This window comes from Lytechinus variegatus, chromosome 8 (genome assembly GCF_018143015.1).
Source record: "Lytechinus variegatus isolate NC3 chromosome 8, Lvar_3.0, whole genome shotgun sequence".
NCBI lineage: Eukaryota > Metazoa > Echinodermata > Echinoidea > Temnopleuroida > Toxopneustidae > Lytechinus > Lytechinus variegatus.
The window spans coordinates 3693980-3714804 of record NC_054747.1 but is presented as its reverse complement, the minus strand read 5'-3'; the positions used below and the strand labels follow the sequence as shown (position 1 = coordinate 3714804).

The following is a 20825-nucleotide window of genomic DNA, read 5'->3' as shown; positions in this document are numbered from 1 at the left end:
TTCACCCTGAAGAAAACTTTGTTGTAAAAATAGCAGAAAAAATAATAAAAAATATTGGTGAAGGTTTGAGGAAAATCCGTTAAAGAGTAAGAAAGTTATTAGAGTTCAAAATTTTGGATTTGTGACGTCATAAACGAGCAGCTGCCCCATGTGTTATGCAATATAAAATGTATGAATTTCAAATTTTGTATGGTTCCTGATGACTTCATTTTGTTTTCTTTTCATGATCGGGTGTGAAATGATTTGTCTATTGATATACAAAAGTTACAGTGAAAACCATTTTCAATTTTCTGAGAAAATTACATTTCATTGATTTTTTACCATTCGCTATGTAGGAATGCTGCTCGCATATGACGTCACAAATGAAATAATTGAAATTCTAATAACTTTTTAATTATTTGATGAATTTTTCTCAAACCTTCGGCAATATTTTTTATTATTTTTTCTGCTATTTTTACAATAAACTTTTTGTCAGGGTGAACTTCCCCTTTAAGAACGACTGGTGATCCTTTCTTGTGGCATTAGATGTACATGTACACCGGAATGTTCATTGGCAATGGTTTTACCATGTAAGAAAGGTTCACCAGTCAAATGAGGTTGCTCTAAACTTACAAACAGCTTTATTAAAGACCCCCTGGTACATGGTACCTAGCAGGAATATTTGTTTCTTGAAATGCTTGTACCTGACTGGGAAGGTGGCCAGGCTACAGTCAAGGGTATTATAGAGAATTAATCACTGAGCAAACCGAATACAACATTGGTTTTACAATTTGAATATTTTGAATCTTATTATTCATCTTTATATATAAAAAAAAAGAACAAATACTTTTAAGGAAAAAAAACATTTAAAGCTTCAAATTAAAGTCATTGTAATGAATAAAAATTCCCAGAAATGGAGTCTGCATTTATAGACTAAATGACACTTTTTACAGGTGTATTTTTCTAGGTCAATCACAAGGAATTCATCCCGAGCGCGAGCGCTCATGATCGATATGAAGGCAAAAGTATTCCTTACTTTTGAGTCCATGGGTGCGTTGAAGCAATTTTCTTACTTTTGGCTCGAATCACACAGTCGACAATTAGCAGAGTAAGCCCTCGGTGATTTTTTGCAATTGCGGTTAGAACTATAAAATGATTATTAAAATCACAATATTTGTACACAGTTTTTACTCATAAAATCAATAACATTCTGCTCTTAATACATGTACCAGTAAGTCCCTCAGAACAATGTCTCCACATTTACATAGCATTTTGTTCCAGAATGTGCCAGTCACTCGATTCTGGCTTACATCAATGTACATGTACATGTACCGTTGCAACCATACATTGCACATGTACCTGTATGCAAGCACTTCTTCCCCTCCCCGAGGAAGAGCTTCTGAACACAAACTCCTGGATATACTTTATATTCGCATTCACATCTATAATTTGGTATTGCATGTATGTACTCCACCCTTTCCAATTTTCTATCATTCAATGTTTGCATTTTGAAAGACGTCCGTGTTTTTACAACGTAGTCAAGGCAGGTGGACTGTGGACAGTATGGTTGTCTGAACGTAACCAAGGATTAACTGATCTTAAGCATCCCCTGGTGCATGGTAGCTTCAAGGAAACTTTATAATAAAAAGGTTGTCTGAACGTAACCGAGGATGAACTGATCTATAGCATCTCCTGGTGCATGGTAGCTTCAAGGAAACTTTATAAAAAAAAAGGTTGTCTGAACGTATTCAAGGATGAACTGATCTATTAGCATCCCCTGGTGCATGGTAGCTTCAAGGAAACTTTATACAAAAAAAGGTTGTCTGAACGTAACCAAGGATGATCTGATCTTTAAGCATCCCCTGGTGCATGGTAGCTTCAAGGAAACTTTATAAAAAAAAGGTTGTCTGCACGTAACCGAGGATGAACTGATCTATAGCATCTCCTGGTGCATGGTAGCTTCAAGGAAACTTTATAATAAAAAGGTTGTCTGAACGTAACCGAGGATGAACTGATATATAGCATCTCCTGGTGCATGGTACATGTAGCTTCAAGTTAACTTTATTAAAAAGGTTGTCTGAACGTAACCAAGGATGAACTGATCTTTAAGCATCCCTGGGGTGTATGGTAGCTTCAAGGAAACTTCATGAAAAAGGTTGTATGAATGTCCCTCTTCGTTGCTGAACTGATCTTTACGCATCCCCACGGTGTATGGTACATGAAGCTTCAAGGAAACTTTATGAAAAAGGTTGTCTGAACGTAACCGAAGATGAACTGATCCTTACGCATCCCCACGGTGTATGGTACATGTAGCTTCAAGGAAATTTCACTGACCTCCACGCCAATTATTGATTACAAATTGGAAACGAGGAGACACCATCCATTAAGGTCCTTCACAATTTCTTCCAATTTTCATCCATTCCTAGGCATGCATTCTCACTCAAGTTTACAAAGTACATGTACATGTACATGAAAGAAGTACAGAAGTTTAAAGTAGTATTATTAAAAGGGGAATGAAACCTTTGGAACAAGTAGGCTTGTGCCGAAACAGAAAAATCAAAGAATAAGAACAAAGAAAGTTTGAGAAAAATCAGAAAAATAATGAGAAACTAATATGAGTATCTGAATATTGCAATCACTAATGCTATGGAGATTATCCCATTGGCAATGCGACAAGTATGTGTGATGTCACATGTGAACAACTTTCCCTTTGATGGACTATAAAATACCCTCTAAATGTCTCTTTTTGCTTTTTCTTATGGTGATACAAACTCTTTATCCATTATGTATTTTTTAAAAGTCTGTATTACATGCCTTCCTATAGAAAGAACACATGATCTACTGATAGATGTGATAAAAGAGGCAATTTAAGTAAAATATATTGTAAAGTAATGGGGAGAGTTGTTCACAAGTGACATCACACATCTTTGTCGCATTGCCAATTTGAGGATCTCTGTAGCATTAGTGATATTAGTGATCGCAATATTCAAATGCTCATAACTTTCTCATTATTTGTCTGATTTTTCTCAAACTTTCGTTGTCTTTTTCTTAGATTTTTCTGTTTTCACACAAGCTATCTTCTTCCAAAGGTTTCATTCTCCTTTAAAATTCAAATCTTTGTGCATTTCAGCATTTTCATCCAATCTTAGAATTCATGCATTCTCACTCAGTTTTTGAAGGTAGAGAGTACATTTAGTTTATTATTATTTATTTGGTAAAATGAAAATTGCATTTAAAAATACAAACAAATAAAATATCAAAGAATGAATTATAGAAATAGAGATTGGCCACTGGACTGCGAGGGGCAGAAATATATCTGAATAACTGTGACAACATGCCTTCTGCCCCACTCCCAGAGGTTTATTACAAACATACACATACAGTGTACATGTACATGAATTCAAAATATTAAAATAATACATACAGTGTTAGGATCTGTTTAACTTTGGAAAAAAAACTGCAACTTCCAAAACAATATTAATCAGTTATACTCAGGGGTGTGAGTGGTCACAAATAAAAAGATCTGAAAAAAGGTTGAAGAGTATTGAAAAAGTCTGAAATAGAAAGAGCTCCCATACTTTTTGTACAGAGGAAAGCCAAATATAAGCTGAAATTCAGCTGAAAATCAAAACGAAAAAAAATCTGAACTCTCACACCCCTGTATACTGTATTGCCCTTTTTACACAGGATTTTCTTAACCCCGGACTATCGCTAACCCCGTACTATTTTTTTCCTTTTCACACATGCCAAATTGTTATTGCTAACCCCGGATAAGGAATGCTTGCTTTTCACACACGAAACTCGCTAACCCCGGACTAGTGGATTTGTCGATCATTCGTAGTACAAGTACTTCACTCCTACACTTTTTATACACGCTACAATTTCCTTAACCCCGTACTATAGGTGGGGCCAAATTGCCATTTAGCCCCACCTATAGTACGGGGTTAAGCTTAGCCCACTTTCGTTTTACACATGCGATCTTAACCCCGTACTATTGCTCTTAGCACCGCAATTTTCTCTTTTTTTTGCAGGGCCAAATAATCCCGTACTATAGGTGGGGTTAGCCCACTTTGCAAAAATGCTCTCTAAAAAGGAAGTGGGCTACGCTTAACCCCGTACTATACATGTAGGTGGGGCTAAATTGCCATTTAGCCCCACCTATAGTACGGGGTTAAGGAAATTTTAGCCTGTGTAAAAAGGGTATATGTAGCTACATATACGTCCTAGGTATTCAGTGCAGACTATAAACATGCAAATTAAATTAGAAAGTCTTGTATTTTTTTCGGTAATTTCATCCTCTCTATCAGCATCATACTATCACGGTACTGAAATTGAAGTTTCAAAACTTTCTATTATTGATGAATAAAATTTGATATCCTTGGTTGCTTCTCCTTTACTGATTATTCTTCTTTGAGCTATACATACATCCTTGAGTGGCCATTCAAGTTAATTATTAAAAATCCCCATCTGTGCATATTTTGATATTAAAATAGAGAGCTGTCGGACCAATACATACATGTACATGCAATAGAAAGAGTAAATTAATATGTAAGACCAAGTCCATAGGAGGTTATTTCAAGAAAATTGATAAAACTGGAAAACTGATTTTTAAATGTGGGTAATTACAGTATTTTGGGCCACATGACCAAGAGAACATCATAAAACAAATTTAAGTGCACATTTTTTTATGAACATTAAATATATTCACGTTACTTGTGGGTGGGGCCTTTTGTCTGGTGGAATTGGGTCGTTTTTAGAATCATATGGACTTGGGTCATTCTGACTTTCATTTAAAGAGAAATTCCAGTAGTTGCAGTTAACACTGATTTCATGAGAAAGTCTGTAAAACAAGGCATAATTGCCAGTATATCATCGAGGATCTAGATCTGGTACAGTTACATTAACTGGACTTTGTGAAATCTTGAAATCTACGCTGAAAAATGTTCACACCGAAAATCCCCAACACAGATAAGCGCACGTGGGACAATGTATAATTATTGCTTAGGGCATCGGGCCTTCCTCGAGATTTCCTCCTTTATTTATTAAAGGCATTTCCAAGATGATTTCAGATAAATCATTTATACACAAGATGAGTCATTGTACAAGGAACAATTTCCCATATTTAACTCAATTTCGCCAAAAATTGGTCTTGGACCGTTTATATTCAGATACATGTATCTACCATAGCTTGGCAATCACTTAACATTTTATCTTAGATCTAGATATGTACATGTATGTAACTTAAGATGTTAAGTACAACTACAGATTATCGTTAAACTTCCTATTATATATAAATATACAGCATAAAAATAGAACTCTCACTTTCTTTCTTGCATACAAGCACTATTAAAGGTATTGCTTAACTTTGTGAGCAGCCGATTTAAAAAATTCTCAAACCAAGATGAAACATGTGTACAAGTGCATGTATTAGAACTAATAAACCCTGAAAACAACCATTATTGAGAATGAAAAGCTAAGCTACAAGGCAAACCCCGATTTTCTAAATAGGTGTCTTATAGACACCTAAATAGTACACATAAGTGTATGGGATGAAATTAAGATGGTGTTTCCGGTCACTTTATATTTCAATTTTTGAAGCATTAAATAATTATTTTCAAACGCAATTTTTTGCTGGGCTTCATTTTTGTAACATATCACAGACACAGGTGACAAGTGTGACCTTCTAGCTCAGATTTTTTAAAAGTCAAACCAATGTTAACCAATCACTTTAAAAGCTCTCTGCATGTACATGTAGTCCAACACAACAACACAAAATGGCAAATTGGAATAAAGTGTGCAAAATAGTATTCATGAAGCAATGATGAAGCCAACATGCTCACTGCCGTTAATTATTAAACTCCTATTCCACATGATGTTCTTACATTTTTTTTCTTACAATTTCATCTGGAAAATCCTGATCTACAAATTTGATATAATAATAATAATAATATCCAGGGTAGCCACTTCAGTTAGGAAACTGCTATACCAGCGGGCCCTGCATAACATAACATGTTATTATTACCCTTCTCCAATCTAAATGCTGAGCGCCTAGCAAGGTCCCATTTTTACAAGTCTTTGGTATGACTCGGCCGAGGATCAAACCCACGACCTCCCGTTCATGATGCGGACACTCTACCGCTGAGCTACCATGCCCGGTTAACAAATGAGCATGCCATGCTCCTTCATCACATTGCTTTGTCACCAGGAGCTGAAAAATATTTAGGTGTCATTTTTCCCCAAAGAATCTTCATATTTTAGACGAATGAAAAATAAAAACTTAACAAAAACATTCCACATTTGTGCTAGTTACGTACTTCTCAACACAAAAATTTCAGATTACACTTTTTTGTTCATTGGTGAAATATCATGAAAGAAAATGCAATATAAATCATAGATTTGACATTTACATATTTCTAAATTTTCTATGAAATGATGTTGAAAATATTATAACAATAGAATACATTTGGCATGGGTATTATTATTTTTCTTCAAAGAAACTTCCATATCTGAAATATACTTTGCTCGTAACAGCATCCCAATCATGTGCAAGAGCTTAATACGCTCTTTTCATTTGATACCAAATTCGTCATGGTGGTATTTATATAAATTTCTGAAGATATAGTAAATTTTACGATGTTTGGCAAGCGAACAAATTTCACTGAATTCCATGGCCCATATTCTGAAGTCAGTTTTAACTTTATTAAACTCAGGTTTCAAGTTGCGGATTAAGTATGGATAGCCAATTGTTACATAAATCACTATCAACAGAGATATTATATTTCAGCTCATTTGGCTCTCAAATCATTCATAATTGTCTAGGAAGTATAAATAGATGATTGTCTTCACCATCGATGAATCAGGAAAGAGCACAGTAAACATAAGAAACATACAACGTATAATAGAAATTTTGACACTTTTGGCTTCCCATAATTTCAGCATAGACTTCGACCATGGTCTTATTAAACCAGACATCAGAATATGGGCACATGGGTGTATGTAAACTTTTGGCCTCAACGGTACCATAACAGTAATAGTAAAAACAGCAACAAAATATGACTGTACATAGTGAAATAAACTTAAATAGGAAAGCACCTAAAGCAATTAGAGATGACTACATTATGATGAATATTGATGACTCAGACAGTATATTATGATCAAGCTCCTATCTTCCTACCCTACTACAGACACACGCTCTTCTAAACCTTTTAATTTCCTGTGTTACTTATAGAAAGAAAGGCAATCAATGGAACTATTCAATCCCCATTACCAAGGTGAATTGGGCTTTTGTCGTCCATTTTCAATTCCATGCAATTAAAATCTGTATGTAACCAGGAGGGGAGGGGGTCACAAAGCTATTTGTAATTATGGAAATCAACTGATCATACATGTATGTTCACTTGTGTGCGTGCAAATTTGCCCTGCTGTGCATGTACATGTAGTTATCTCACGACTAACATGCGGCTTGAACCCTCATAGTTTGTTGGCAAAAACTTTGCAAATCTGGATATATGTACAAGAAATGTTTACATGTTACACAATATTTGAAAATAGCCAATGGGCATATCATAGTGATGAAGAATAATTTGTTCAGAACTTCAGATCATTTTTCAACATCACCACCCCCTTCCCCTTCATAAAATTCATGTTCATTTACATGATAAGAGTGTAAGCAAATCGATGGGATAGACTGAGGGTGTGTTTATGCTTCCATTGCGAGGACAGAATCAGCGTTTGCAAACGTTGATTCAAAACGCCGATCGTTAACGTGGTTCTTGGAGTGCTGTTTATGCTTAACTTTTCAGAGGCGAAATCACAATCTCCAGCTGGCTTCACATCGTAATTTTCATTGAGCATGAAAGCGAGTTCAAATTGGGCGCGCCTTTTTTTGAAAGTTTTTTTTTTTTAGTGTTGTTATTTCGTGGAGATAACATGGAGCACTGCGACTGCATTTGCCCGCAGATTTTCATCTCACCGGAAGCATGCACCAAATGACGTCATTTAAACACGTTTACGATCGTGGTTCTTTTTATACTTCCCAAGAAAGCTTGATTCTGGTCAAACAACGTTTACAAACGCACATTTTTTGTGAGTTTACGATCGGCGTTTTGAAACAGCGTTTAAATGAAACTAAGCATGGACGCAACCGTGTTTTGGACTAATCATGTTTGGAAACGCTGATTCTGGCCTGAAAAGTGGAAGCATAAACAAGGCCTGAGAAACTTTATTTAATGCAGGTCATATTAGCCTACATGTAGTCTGCATACACAGACCTCTGGTCTTCAAAATTTACAGAGTGCATCATGGAGATTCTTTACTAGTAGTGAGACTGAATTTACTTTGTACCGAGGCTGCCTTTAATACAAAGAGTTTGGAGTACTACATGTACATGAAATTGGATAAGGTAAATTTCCAATTCAGAGTTTGGAGAACCAATATCGCCTTTACAAAGAGTTTGGAATTGGTAAGGTAAATTGCCAATTCGTCTACTGCCAACTCGTCTACTCATCGCATGGTCTACACGTATGTACCTTCATTTTAGTCTAATGCCATTCTGTCCATCAATATCTTGTCTAACAACCATTTGGTCCAATAACCGTTTGGTCCTGAATCATTGCTTCGTCTAACCACCAGTTTGTCTATTAAAGACCATTTCGTCTCATAACCAGTTGGTCTAATACCCATTTTATTTTCATTCATTTTGCCCAATTAGCACAGAGTCAATTTAGACCAAATGGTATATGGACTGAATGGCTATTGCACCAACTGGCTATTAGATAATGAGTGGACGAAATGGCTATATGGATAGTGGACGAACTGATGGTGGACCAAATGATAGTAGACGAGTTGTTAATTGGACAAATTGCCATTTAGACCAATTGAAAACAAAACCATTTGTTACGTGTCAAGTAACCTGTGCTTGCAGACTATTAGCCCGGGATAGGTTTACATGTTGCCATGGCAATGATTGTAATCTAATAAGTCATAAAGCTAAGTAGGCTGGCAGGAAGATTGAATTAATGTATCAATGCAAAATCTTTGCCAGAGTTTAATACAATTTCCTGAATCCAATAAAATTTACCTACATGTATAATATAGGCCTACATGTGCGTACACATTGTAAAATGATGTACAATCTACAGTACACCATACATCATGTGGCTGGGCATTATCTTTTACTACCATGTACCATTGCATGGTGATCTCTCTCTCTCCTCTTTTCTTCCCCTATCTCTTCTTCTTTCTCTCTGTCTCTCACTCCCCCTTTTTCTTCTGCCCTCTCCCGAAGTCTCTCCCCCTTCCCTCTCTCTTCTCTGAGGGCACTTCCACTGACCAGTGGACATTATGCCAGTCCATGGGGGTTTCAAAAGCACCTTATTGACGAACTGTAAAGGTATCCTTTAACAAGTATTATAGAGCCCCAGCATCATCTTGAATAAGTATTGGGAACAAGACGCTAACATTAACAGGTATTCCCACTTGCAAGGAAGTTCATGCATGCTTGGACCACACTTTATCAAATTATTACATCACCATACAAAAGACAGACATGACCCAGGACCTGGGCTCAAAACTCGAACCTCTGCTGTGGCTCTGCATTTAAACTTCCCCAAAGTAGCATTGACAACATACAGGCACACAACTCAGTAATGCCAATTTAAAAAAAAGAGTGGACCTACGTGTATCTGAATAAGAGGCTCAATGATTGTTAAATATTTACCTACGATTTGTAGCTGGATCTAACTTTTCTTTATACATGTAGTTTTATAAAGTGTACATCGATCTTGATTTTATTCCCAAGAAATTCATTTGGCTGGTCTTCCCGAGTTCCCGTTGTGACCAACAATCATTAAAGTTGAAATGGCGAGTTGAATAACAAAAATCAGTTAATAAGACACCTGTCTCAGATCTGGTATCACCCCCTTTACCCTTAAAAGGACTAGGGGGCCATGATGACCCCCTCCCCTTGACACTTCGCGCGATATTTCCGAAACGCAAAAAGAAAGAGCCACAAAATTTCATGACTTTTTTTTGGTCTCGCGCAACTTTTGAGACAAAATTTGTGACATACATGTAAACTTGTACAGGTATAGCATCCTGACGACACATGAATTTTTACAAGATACCTTGCCACAATGTGTCAAAAATGGCTAATTTTTATCCTTTGTGTACAAAGTCTATGGGAGATTAAATTCATAAAAGGGTGATTATATTTCATTCTAAATGTTGTTGTTGTTCGTTGAGGGTCGTTTCCACACCCAAATAATATCCTCGGTATTCAAATGGGTCTGCTTTATTAGGGTTTAATTTAGTTGTTACATGTAAATGGTCTGTAATAATTTCCATTAAAAAAACAATGAAAAACAAAAGATGAACAAAGAAATACTTAAGATTAAGAAATTCTAAAAACAAACAAATACATATGGAAAATTTTTCTTTGTGGAAACATTTATTTCAAAGATGACATCTGCAAAAAAGAAGAAAATATGAAGTGAAATTGGGTGTTAAATATGCAAATGTTTTTCACGAATAAATCTGCATATTTTATTCTTAAATTTATATTCGTGATCATAAATAATTCATATCAATATATATAAATTATTTATGATCACAAAATAAATTTTAATATTTGTTAAATAAGATTTTTTATCTCTAAATTGTTCGTTAAGACGGCATTGCTTTCCGGAAGTACGTCATACATAAGCGGTTCAAGGGTCGACGCTATTGTATTTCCGTTGTTTACATGTGGAACGAGGGGTCTACGCGGCATCAGTTAGGTAAGAAATCTTCATTTTTTTACATTTTTAAATAGTAATATTTAAAACCTTCCTACGCATTAGGCATAGGAAGGTGTAAGAATTAATAAAATTAAATGAATGCTCTTGACTTCGGTTTAAAAGGATGGATTTTTTGGGGGAATCCATCTTTGTTTTGGTCCTTCGCTGAAGGCACTATGGAGAGTGTCAAGACGTCAATGTCCAATGATGAAGAAATATGTATGACATATCTAAAAAAATCATCATCATTGCGTCCTCAAGACTACCCCCCCCCCCCCTCTTTCATAAAGTCTAGAGTATCTAGACTCTCGTCTAGCTAGTACTAGTAGCTTGTTATTTAATTCCACAACGATTAATATTATGACAAGTTATTTAAATTTTTAATGTTATTTATTTTGACATTCTATAAATAATCTAACTAAGCAAAAAAAGGAGGTGCCTACAATTATTCTACAAATATGACAAAATATCATCTTGCTTACCTGAAATCCGAGACATCTACCATAAAAACATTCTCGATCCAAGGCTTGAATCTCAAGCATAACATTCTCTGGAAATTGTTCATTATTGCTTGGGAACAAATTGCCCGCCTCCGAGTAGGCGACCAGCTTCTGAGCGTACCCGAGGATCACCCGCAGCTGACCCAGCACCTTCCCGTACGACTCCAACTCCTTGATGTGGAAATTGCTTCGAAATAAGAGACTTTCACGAGTTCGTGATATACTATCCACAACTTTTAGAAGTTTATCAACACAGGCATCTACAACTTGCACTAAACTGCGGTATCCATTTCCCGGTACCTTGGGGTCAAAATCGAAATTGTGTGCTATTCTTTCAAGCGCTTCCACGGTCGGTCGCATTGCATCAGTTTCTTGTTCAAGCACACAAAACAGGGTGTAAAATCGCTCCCCTGTAGCGCTTCGAAGCTTCTGAAAATATTCAATATTGTTTATTATAAGATGCCTGAGTGCTGCTATCGATACATTCACAGAATTTTCTCTGACAGATGAACATGAAGCGTTTGAAATAGCGGAACTCTGCCGCTGAAATGAAGCCATCAGAACGTTAATCCAGTCGGATATATGGCTTCGAACAGTACGGATGCGAGATCTTCCCACCGTACCGGTCCCGGGGAGTTACGGCGCCGCGCGGGTATCAATGCCGCTGCTATGCTTGAGTTGGCTCGCGACGTGGAACTAAATGCCACTGGTTGAGTTCACCGTACAAAATGAATGGGATACAATCCGGAAGTGATATCGTATCAGTTTCATTTACACCCGACGATCCCTTGCATGCCAATTATTAATTGGGATAAAAATCATGGGTGCAAACAACCGCGGCGGCGGATCCCATTATCATATTAATCTTACCCAAATTTTGGTGTCTCATTAAAAAAGTGAAATGCGCAGCATTGTCCAATAACAGCCCAAATGACAGGGCCGGAGGAAGAAAACAACATTTCCCCAACCGATTAGCTCCCTGCTTGAAGAGCCAAAACCCGAAGTTTAGGCCGAGGGGGAAATAGATGAAAGTTTGAGGATCTACTATCATTACCTGTATTTTTCTCTCTCTTTTCTGACCTGCAAAAGGGTACATTACCAGATGAACTGTTTGTATGAATTTATTCATGAACAATGTATTAGGCCTACACATGTCACTAGACAAATAATACGAGCATGAAGCGCGAGCATTTTTTTCTTTCTTTTGATCAAGCACCCCCCCCCCCGAAAAAAGACTATGCATCATTTTACCCGAAGAAAATTATGTACATTAATTTTGTGTACAAATCTAATCCAACTTAATTCAGCTCATTAAATACATGGATTGCTTGCTCACCAGCCAAAGAGAGGCCGGGATTTAAATGAAGATTAAAAAAAATCAAACTAAAGTTAGCCGCTGATACTCAAAATTTGATGAAAGATTAAATAAAATTTTACTTCATTTCACCAAGCATTAATTTGCCCATCCTGAGTAAATTATGCAAATAATGGAACGGATGACGTCACTCACTTTTATTTTCTTCATGTCTTCTTCATTAAACTGAGAAACAATGTGACTGATCTACCTTTAGTTTTTTATTGTCATTGTTGCGATCTATATTACAGTGATTCGTGATAATGCTTCCTTATTATCAAATCGGCAAACAATGAAATAGGCCTATAATCTATAAAATAAAAAGGCAAAAAGAAAGTGATTGAGTGACATCCTCAAATAGAGTTTGCAAAATGTTGTGCACTACCTGAAAATAATTGAATCTAAATATTACTTTAAAAAAAAAGATACATCGGATTTCGATGAACTTTTCAGCAGTATATATGAAAATGCTTTGCTTGATTTTTTCAAATTCAAATCCATTTTTTGTCGGAATGGATCTGAACTTTCAGAATAATGCTGTATAACTAAAACTTTTTTTGGTGTGTTGACTTGAAAACAGTATGCGCAACTCATAACATAATAAATGCAAATATATGCAGACCTGAAATTCTCATACATGATAATAGGCTAGCTATGTCAATTAAATTATGCAACTGCAAAGCGGCGAGCCCAATTTTTTTGTTAGTGAAGTTGATTTTCCCGGATCATCAGTCTTTCTTTTCTGTCTCTTCGATCTTCCTTTTCTTCTTCTTCCTCCTCTCCTCTTCTTCTTATACCTCCTCTTCGCCTTCCTCTTTTATCTTCTCCTCCATTTCTTCTTCCTCCTGATCCTCTCCTCCTCTTCTGCTTCTTTCTCTGGCCTCTTCGTCCACATTTTCTCCTTCTTCCCCCTCCTCACTGAGGCTCTTCCCCCTCTTTCATGCAGATGACATCATTTCTTTTAAGGGGTAGTTATTCTGTATAATAGATAACTCCGATCTCTCTCTCTCTCCTTTTCTTTCTTCTATTTCTTCCTCCAGTCCTCACTTTTTAATGGGGGGGGGGGGGGGAGGGCACTCGCCCAAGACCCTTGAAGTGCTGCCCTGTTTTCATTACAGTCACTTAAGTTAAAGGTCAATTCCACGAGAAAAAATGTTGATTTGACTAATAGAGAAAAAAATAGCATATACCGCTGAAAGTTTCATCAAAATCGGATGTAAAAAAGTTATGACATTTTAAAGTTTTGCTTATTTTTCACAAGACAGTGATTATGCACTTCCCAGTGACAGTCGATGATGTCCCTCACTAAACTTTTGTTTTTTATTGTTTGAAATATACATTATTTCATTTTTTAAGATTTCACTTGACTGAACCATATATCAAAATCAATTCCAAATTTTTAAGGAGGAATTAATCGTTGTTTCACTTGAGGAGAAAAGTTGAGGAGAAAAGTTGAATATTTCATATAATGAAATACAAAATAAATAGTGAGTGGATGACATGTCAAAACTTTCTTATTTTACATCCGATTTTAATGAAACTTCTAATGTTATGCATGCTTGATAGATTTTTTCGTTATTTATTCCAATCAATTTTTCGTTGGGGTGGACTTGTCCTTTAAAAATGTATCGCCCATCTCTCTCATATAACTGTTTTTTTTTTAAATTAAGCGAAACTTTTGAAATGTCATATAACTTTCTTATTTTACATCCATTTTGATGAAATTTCCAAGGTTTAAATGAAATTTCCAATGTTATGCTTGTTAGATTTTTATTCAAATCATTTTTTGGGGTGGACTTGTCCTTTAAACATATATCTCCCATCTCTCTTTGAATCTCCTTCTATCTTGCAAATATTATCACGGTCTTATGTCAGTCAATGGCATCGGGTTTTACATTATTTTAGCTAGTTCATGATACCAATGAAAATGATAAATTTTAAGAAATAACTTTAGAGGGGGAGACAATAGAAGTTCTGTTGAAATGATATTCATATTCCTCAAATATGTCAGGTTATTCTCATATTTAGATAAAGACACGATGTGTGCGAAATCTTTACTCCCTGCCCCCCCCAACACACAGATCAAGGGGAAGGGGGTGGGGCAGAAAGGGTACATATACTCCTCTTAAGGACCTTTTTTGCTGGTAAAAAAAAATCAGGTCTGCTTTTTATTTTCCAGGGCTCTTTTTGAGCATTTTGGAGGCAAAATCGCCCTTAGCCCCACTCTCCCCGGTGTATGTTTCCCCCCCTGGCCCAGACCTATCTTTTTGATACACTTCTCCCCTCTTTCTTCCTTTTTTATAACCCCTTTTTTTTTATTATTTTTTTTTCATGCAAGTAAAAAGAGAAGAAAAATTGGCTTCTCTCATGCCCCAGCAATGATACTACACCCGAGTGAACACCACCCATACATTTTACCATAAAAACACATTGATAACATAAGTAAAACAAGTACCGATGATAAAATATTTATTTTATTTTCTTAATTCAGTGAAATAATACTCTATCATTGCACATTTTAATATAATCTCTAAATAAACATATATTAAGTGAAATCTAACCATTCTGATAGAGAGGATATAATGAGAGAAGCAGAATAATAAATTTTAGTGATAAGATTTTAACACATATTTTCATCTTTAAGGCCACCATAGACCCTATGATAAATCTGCAAAGTGATTTGGTGAAAAAAAAAGAAGTCTTAAATTCCTTGTCTTTCATTAACAGGCCTACGTTAAGGCTCGCTGTATTACAGTTTGATTTTGATTTAAAAAAAATGAAGGTTCCAGGAAATGCTTCCATTTTTGTGGGGGGGAGGGGTGTGTTTGAGTTCTGAAAATACTGCACAAACCACACCAAATCTGAAATATATCTCTATAGTATGAGTTAAACAAGGAATAGATTGACCTCCAGCTAGTAAAATTTTAAAGCTAGAAACATACAGTACAACAAATAATGAAATTAAGAATCCGTACACACAAATGAAAACAAAATAAATCTCAAAGGCTCAGATATGTTACATAAACGAAAGACTGTACATAGAAAACAACTCAATCAATTGTTTACTTGGAAGGGTGAACAGACGAATGAATGATAAAAATGAAGTCACTTTTTGATTTCAATGAAACACATTAAAGAATAAAAAATGGAAGTAATGACATTACACACAAAACAATAATTCAAATACATTTTCCATTCAAAACACCAACAAATACTACAAAACAGATTAATTTGAGTAGAACATAACTTAAGTAGAACTCATTATTTCATACTGAAAAGTGATTGTAAGATGATACTATTATTACATGTAAACTTTGGAAAAGTGTCAAATGATTTCATATAATTGTAATGCAGTACTGATATTTTCTAATAATATTTTTAATCACAAATGTCTTTGAGAAAATGTACATATACAACTCATAAAAAAAAAAGCTAGCATGCTAGCACAATTTGTACATGTCACTAATGTTCATGATCATAAGAGGCCTACTATTACTTATGGGTTGACAACTTTTCCTTGGAGAGCATGCATTCCAAGTGAGAATTGAAAAATTCAAGAGATATTTAATTCCTACTATCGACAGTAACCAAAAGTTCTAGAAGTAGCTCATGCCATTTACTTGTGTGACCACGTAACTTTCAGTAGCTTAAATGTAAGAATATTATACATCAAGAGGGAAAACGCAAGTACCTAGATTTACATTGATTCCACCTCGAAATGTAAGAGATTGAGAGCAGTGTTCGAAAGCGGATGCAACAAGACTAGTGCTAGCTTTGGTACAGGATCATTAAGTGTGCAACCTGCATGCATTGATTATGAAATGCAAGAATCGATAAACAAGACACAGTGAGCAAAGCTGTGCAAAATGAACAAAATCTATCGTTTTGCAGCCCTTTTGTAGCCGTGTCACGTAAAGTCTATGTAGAAAACTAACAGGACAAATTTACTTTTTTCTAGCATGTTTTCAAAGGCTACAACAGGGAAAGAAAACACCAAGTTGCTCACTGAGAGAGTACGATATAAATATATATCTCAACATAAAATACGAATGAGAAGACAATATTATCTCTTGGATATACGTGTAAGGCACCAGATCTGTATTAGGCACTATCTGTGAAGGCACAACATTACGAGTCAGATTCTTAAAGGGGGAATTCACCCTAAAGAAAAGTTTGTTGTAAAAATAGCAGAAAAAACAACAAAAAATATTGAAGGTTTGAGGAAAATCTATTAAAGATTATTAGAATATTAACTTTTAGACAAATTGTGACGACATAAACGAGCAGCTGCCCCATATGTATAAATGTAGTATAAAATGCATGAATTTCATTTTTTCAAATGGTTCCTGATGACTTATTTTTTTTCCTATTCATGATTAGGTGTGAAGTGATTTGTCCATCGATAGACAAAAGGTACAGTAAAAACCTATTTCAATTTTTAGAGAAAATGACATTTCATTGATTCAAAAATCAAATACCGGTAATTTAATTTCTAATAACTTTTTAGTTCTTTGATGTATACTTCTCAAACCTTCTGCAATATTTTCAAATTATTTTTTTCTGCTATAGTTTTACAATAAACTTTTGTCAGGGTGAAATTCACCTTTAACATACAATATCTGCAGGTTCTTTGCATGGAAGCAAAATGATTTCTAGGGTTCAATTCAGTGAAAGATTGAGCAAATGCTGGTTAAAAAACAGTCCAAAAGCAATGAATGAATTGTTAACATTTCAACAGAATGTCTCCAGTCTTTGGTCTCTTCTTATCAAATGTATTAAAAACTGAAACCTCCTTTTAAAGCACTCAAAGAAGGTAAATATCACTTTCAGATAAAGCACCTGCACAGTGTTTATAGGCACTATCTGACAAGGCACAAATCATTATGAATAGAAGTTTACATTATTTACTATGTAGCATTCTAATCCCAATGTACAATATCTGTAGGTACTTGCATGGAAGCAGGAAGATTTTTAGGGTTCAATTCACTGAAAGATTGATCATATGCTGGTTGAAATAACTGGCCCAAGAAAGTGATGAATCATTGAAGTTAAATTCATTAGAATTTCAATTGGTAAAATTTGAGAATGAAATGTGTTTAATAACAATGGCTTTTAAAGCCCTTTTTTGCATGAGGATACAAAGCGCTGCTTCATTACCCTGGCCATAGCCTTGCTGCCAACAGGTGCTCTTGCATTCAAGGAATTTCTTCCTACCGGGTACCCAATTCACTTCACCTGGGTTGAGTGCAGCACAATGTGGGTAAATTTCTTGCTGAAGGAAAACACGCCCTGGCTGGGAATCAAACCCATGTCCTTCAGATTGAAAGATGAGAGACATAACCAATAGACCACGATGCCCCCTTTAGCCTCTAATAAGATGTATCCAAAACCATAATCTATGTACAGCACTCCCTTGAGAACATGCACCTGCACATATACATGACTTAACAGTAACTGTATAAATTGTTAACAGCTTAGAAAAGTCTAATAGTAAGAGCTAGTTTAAAAACATTCAATTTATTTGAATTGATCCTGTATAGATTCTTAAATCTTAATGATATATTTTGTACTTCTACATATATAAAATACATCTTCTTCATTATTGATATGTACAAAATACACTATACAAAATATGTATTTCTACATTACTCTGCTAAAGTGATAAACACTCTGCTATTAAGTAGGAATGCTCCTCAACAATTAAAATTACATTACAGAATGACAACTTCATAAATCTATGGAAAGAACAAACATTTTAAAAATTGCACTTTTAAAAATCTACGGCAATAAGGTTTGGAAGAAATCACTTCTTTGAGACAAATCATTCAAAGGCAACTGATATGTCAGAAGACTTGTGACAAGCTTACGAGGTCGCGAGGTTGGCAAGAGCTCTTTTCAAACATAAATTTTGTAAACAAATCAAACATACACTGTGATATCTATCAATTCATTACTTGTTATACTGCATTAAATCATATAACATACATGATGGAAATGGGCAAGTTTTCTCCCATGACAGCCAAAATCATCCCCCCAAAAAAATTTGCAAAATGGAATGCTTTGAGGCGACCATCTTTTCTAAAGTTGTCTCAAAATTTTGCCATCAAGACAGCCAAAATCACCCCCCTGAAATTTGCAAAATGGAATGCTTTGAGGCATCCTTCTTTTCTAAAGTTGTCCCAAAATTTTGCCATCAAGACAGCCAAAATCACTTCCTAAAATTTGAAAAATGGAATGCTTTGAGGCGACCATCTTTTCTAAAGTAGGCCCAAGATTTTGCCACCAAGACAACCAAAATCTCCCCCTAAAATTTGCAATATGGAATGCTTTGAGGCGACCATCTTATCTAAAGTAGGCCCAAGATTTTGCCATCAAGACAACCAAAATCTCCCCCTAAAATTTGCAAAATGGAATGCTTTGAGGCGACCATCTTTTCTAAAGTTGCCCCAAGATTTTGCCCTTATTTCATCCAAAATCACCCCCTAAAATTTGCAAAATGGAATGCTTTGAGGTGACCATCTTTTCTAAAGTTGCCCCAAAATTTTGCCCTCATGACAACCAAGTCAATTTTTTTTTGCCTAAATTACATATGTTTGTATATGCATCTTATGAATATGAATGCTACAAGAAAAGTATCTACAAACCTTATGCAAATATAAATATGCAATGTCTTCAAGAAAATTTTTTTTATATAATTTATTTTCTAAATACATGTGAAGTCCACACCCTGCTTGTAACACTCAGTCTCTGAACAGAAAATTCAACTAAATACCGGCAATGAAAAAGGAGAAAATTAAGTATACCTTTAAAAAGCTTATTGAACAAACTCTCTAATAGGACAAAAACCACATCCAAGTTTTATCAGATTTTATATCTCTAATTTCCGCTTCCCCTAACTTAAACACAAATTACTGATGCAAATGGACAGTAACATTATATTACCTCCTAATATTACATAGCTCTGCTCCTTTAGAAAGTCAAATCAGGTTTATAATAGAAAATATTCCCCTCCCTGAGAATGTATGTTTTCAGTATCCAATATTAAGACAGAGTGAATTCTAAACCAATGATGAATGCAATTGGGTGGAAAAAAATTTCACCACTCCCAATAATTAGACAGATTTGTTTTTCCTTAAGAGTGTCAAAATTTTTTAAAAGTGAAAAGTATTCACTCCTGAATTACCTATTTGTTATTGCTTAGCATTATTTTGCTTGAATAAATAAATTATTAAACGCAAATGGGTGGAATTATTCTTAGCCCTTCCACAATTACACAGATATTCTATTATTAAGAAAAATATAAAAAAATACATGCACTATTCTTCACATTAAGGAAGTCTTGATGCTCTTCGTGCAAATATAATTTCTCTCAGTTTGCTATTTCCCTACACATGAAATATAATTCAGTAAATTTTGCGACCCAGTAGTAAAGAGTTGAGAATGAAAGAGGCACAACATGTTTTATATCATGAGGAGGCATTTCTCCCTCAACTGAAATCAGCACAAATCTACAATATATAATACTCATATGTGTGAACAGTTCTAAATAAGAATATCAAAACCATCATTATTATTTCTCATATATATATATATATATATATATATATATACTGGTATATACATCATTCATAAACCATCATTCTATGTTTGCTTCGCAAAGGTATCATCACAGAAATCTGGGGCCAATTTCATAAATTTGCAATAACAGTTAAAAGCTACTGAAATCCATCAATCTCATTGGCTGATAATAAATTTGTCATAGAAATTGTGCGTTCACTATTTTAACAATTCTAATATGAAACAGAACCCTCATTACACTTTGGAGAAGGATGATGACGCTTTATATTGGGGAGTGTGAACATCTAGTCATACGCATGTTCCTAATACATAATCTCAAAAAATCTTCTCTGAATCGATAAGATTCTAAGACAGCTCAAAGCATTATTCTGTCTACCGTCTCCATTGTCTGTGCATGTAATTGAATTCTAAAGCTTCTAGCACAATGTGGAGCCAAGATCAACATCTTAAAGGACAAGTCCACCCCAGCAAATAATTGATTTGAAAAAAATTGGAGAAAAAAAACAACAAGCAAAACACTGAAAATTCCATTGAAACTGGATGAAAAATAAGAAACTTAGGATATTTTAAATTTCTTATAACTTTCTTATTTTACATGCGATTTGATGAAATTTGCAGCGTTTTGCTTGTTTGATTTTG

General features: G+C 35.1%; 1 protein-coding gene across 3 annotated transcripts in view; it reads right to left on the bottom strand.

Annotated features, from left to right (window-relative positions):
• Positions 1 to 11811, bottom strand: part of LOC121419841 (hormone-sensitive lipase-like) — a 96420-nt gene extending 84609 nt beyond the window's left edge. For all 3 annotated transcript variants that reach the window (XM_041614302.1, XM_041614303.1, XM_041614304.1), the window contains exon 1: positions 11237 to 11811. In XM_041614302.1, coding sequence (XP_041470236.1) covers positions 11237 to 11614 — 378 coding nt within the window. In that variant the 5' untranslated portion in view covers positions 11615 to 11811. The remainder of the gene's footprint in view (positions 1 to 11236) is intronic.
• Between the last annotated feature and the right edge of the window lie 9014 nt (positions 11812 to 20825).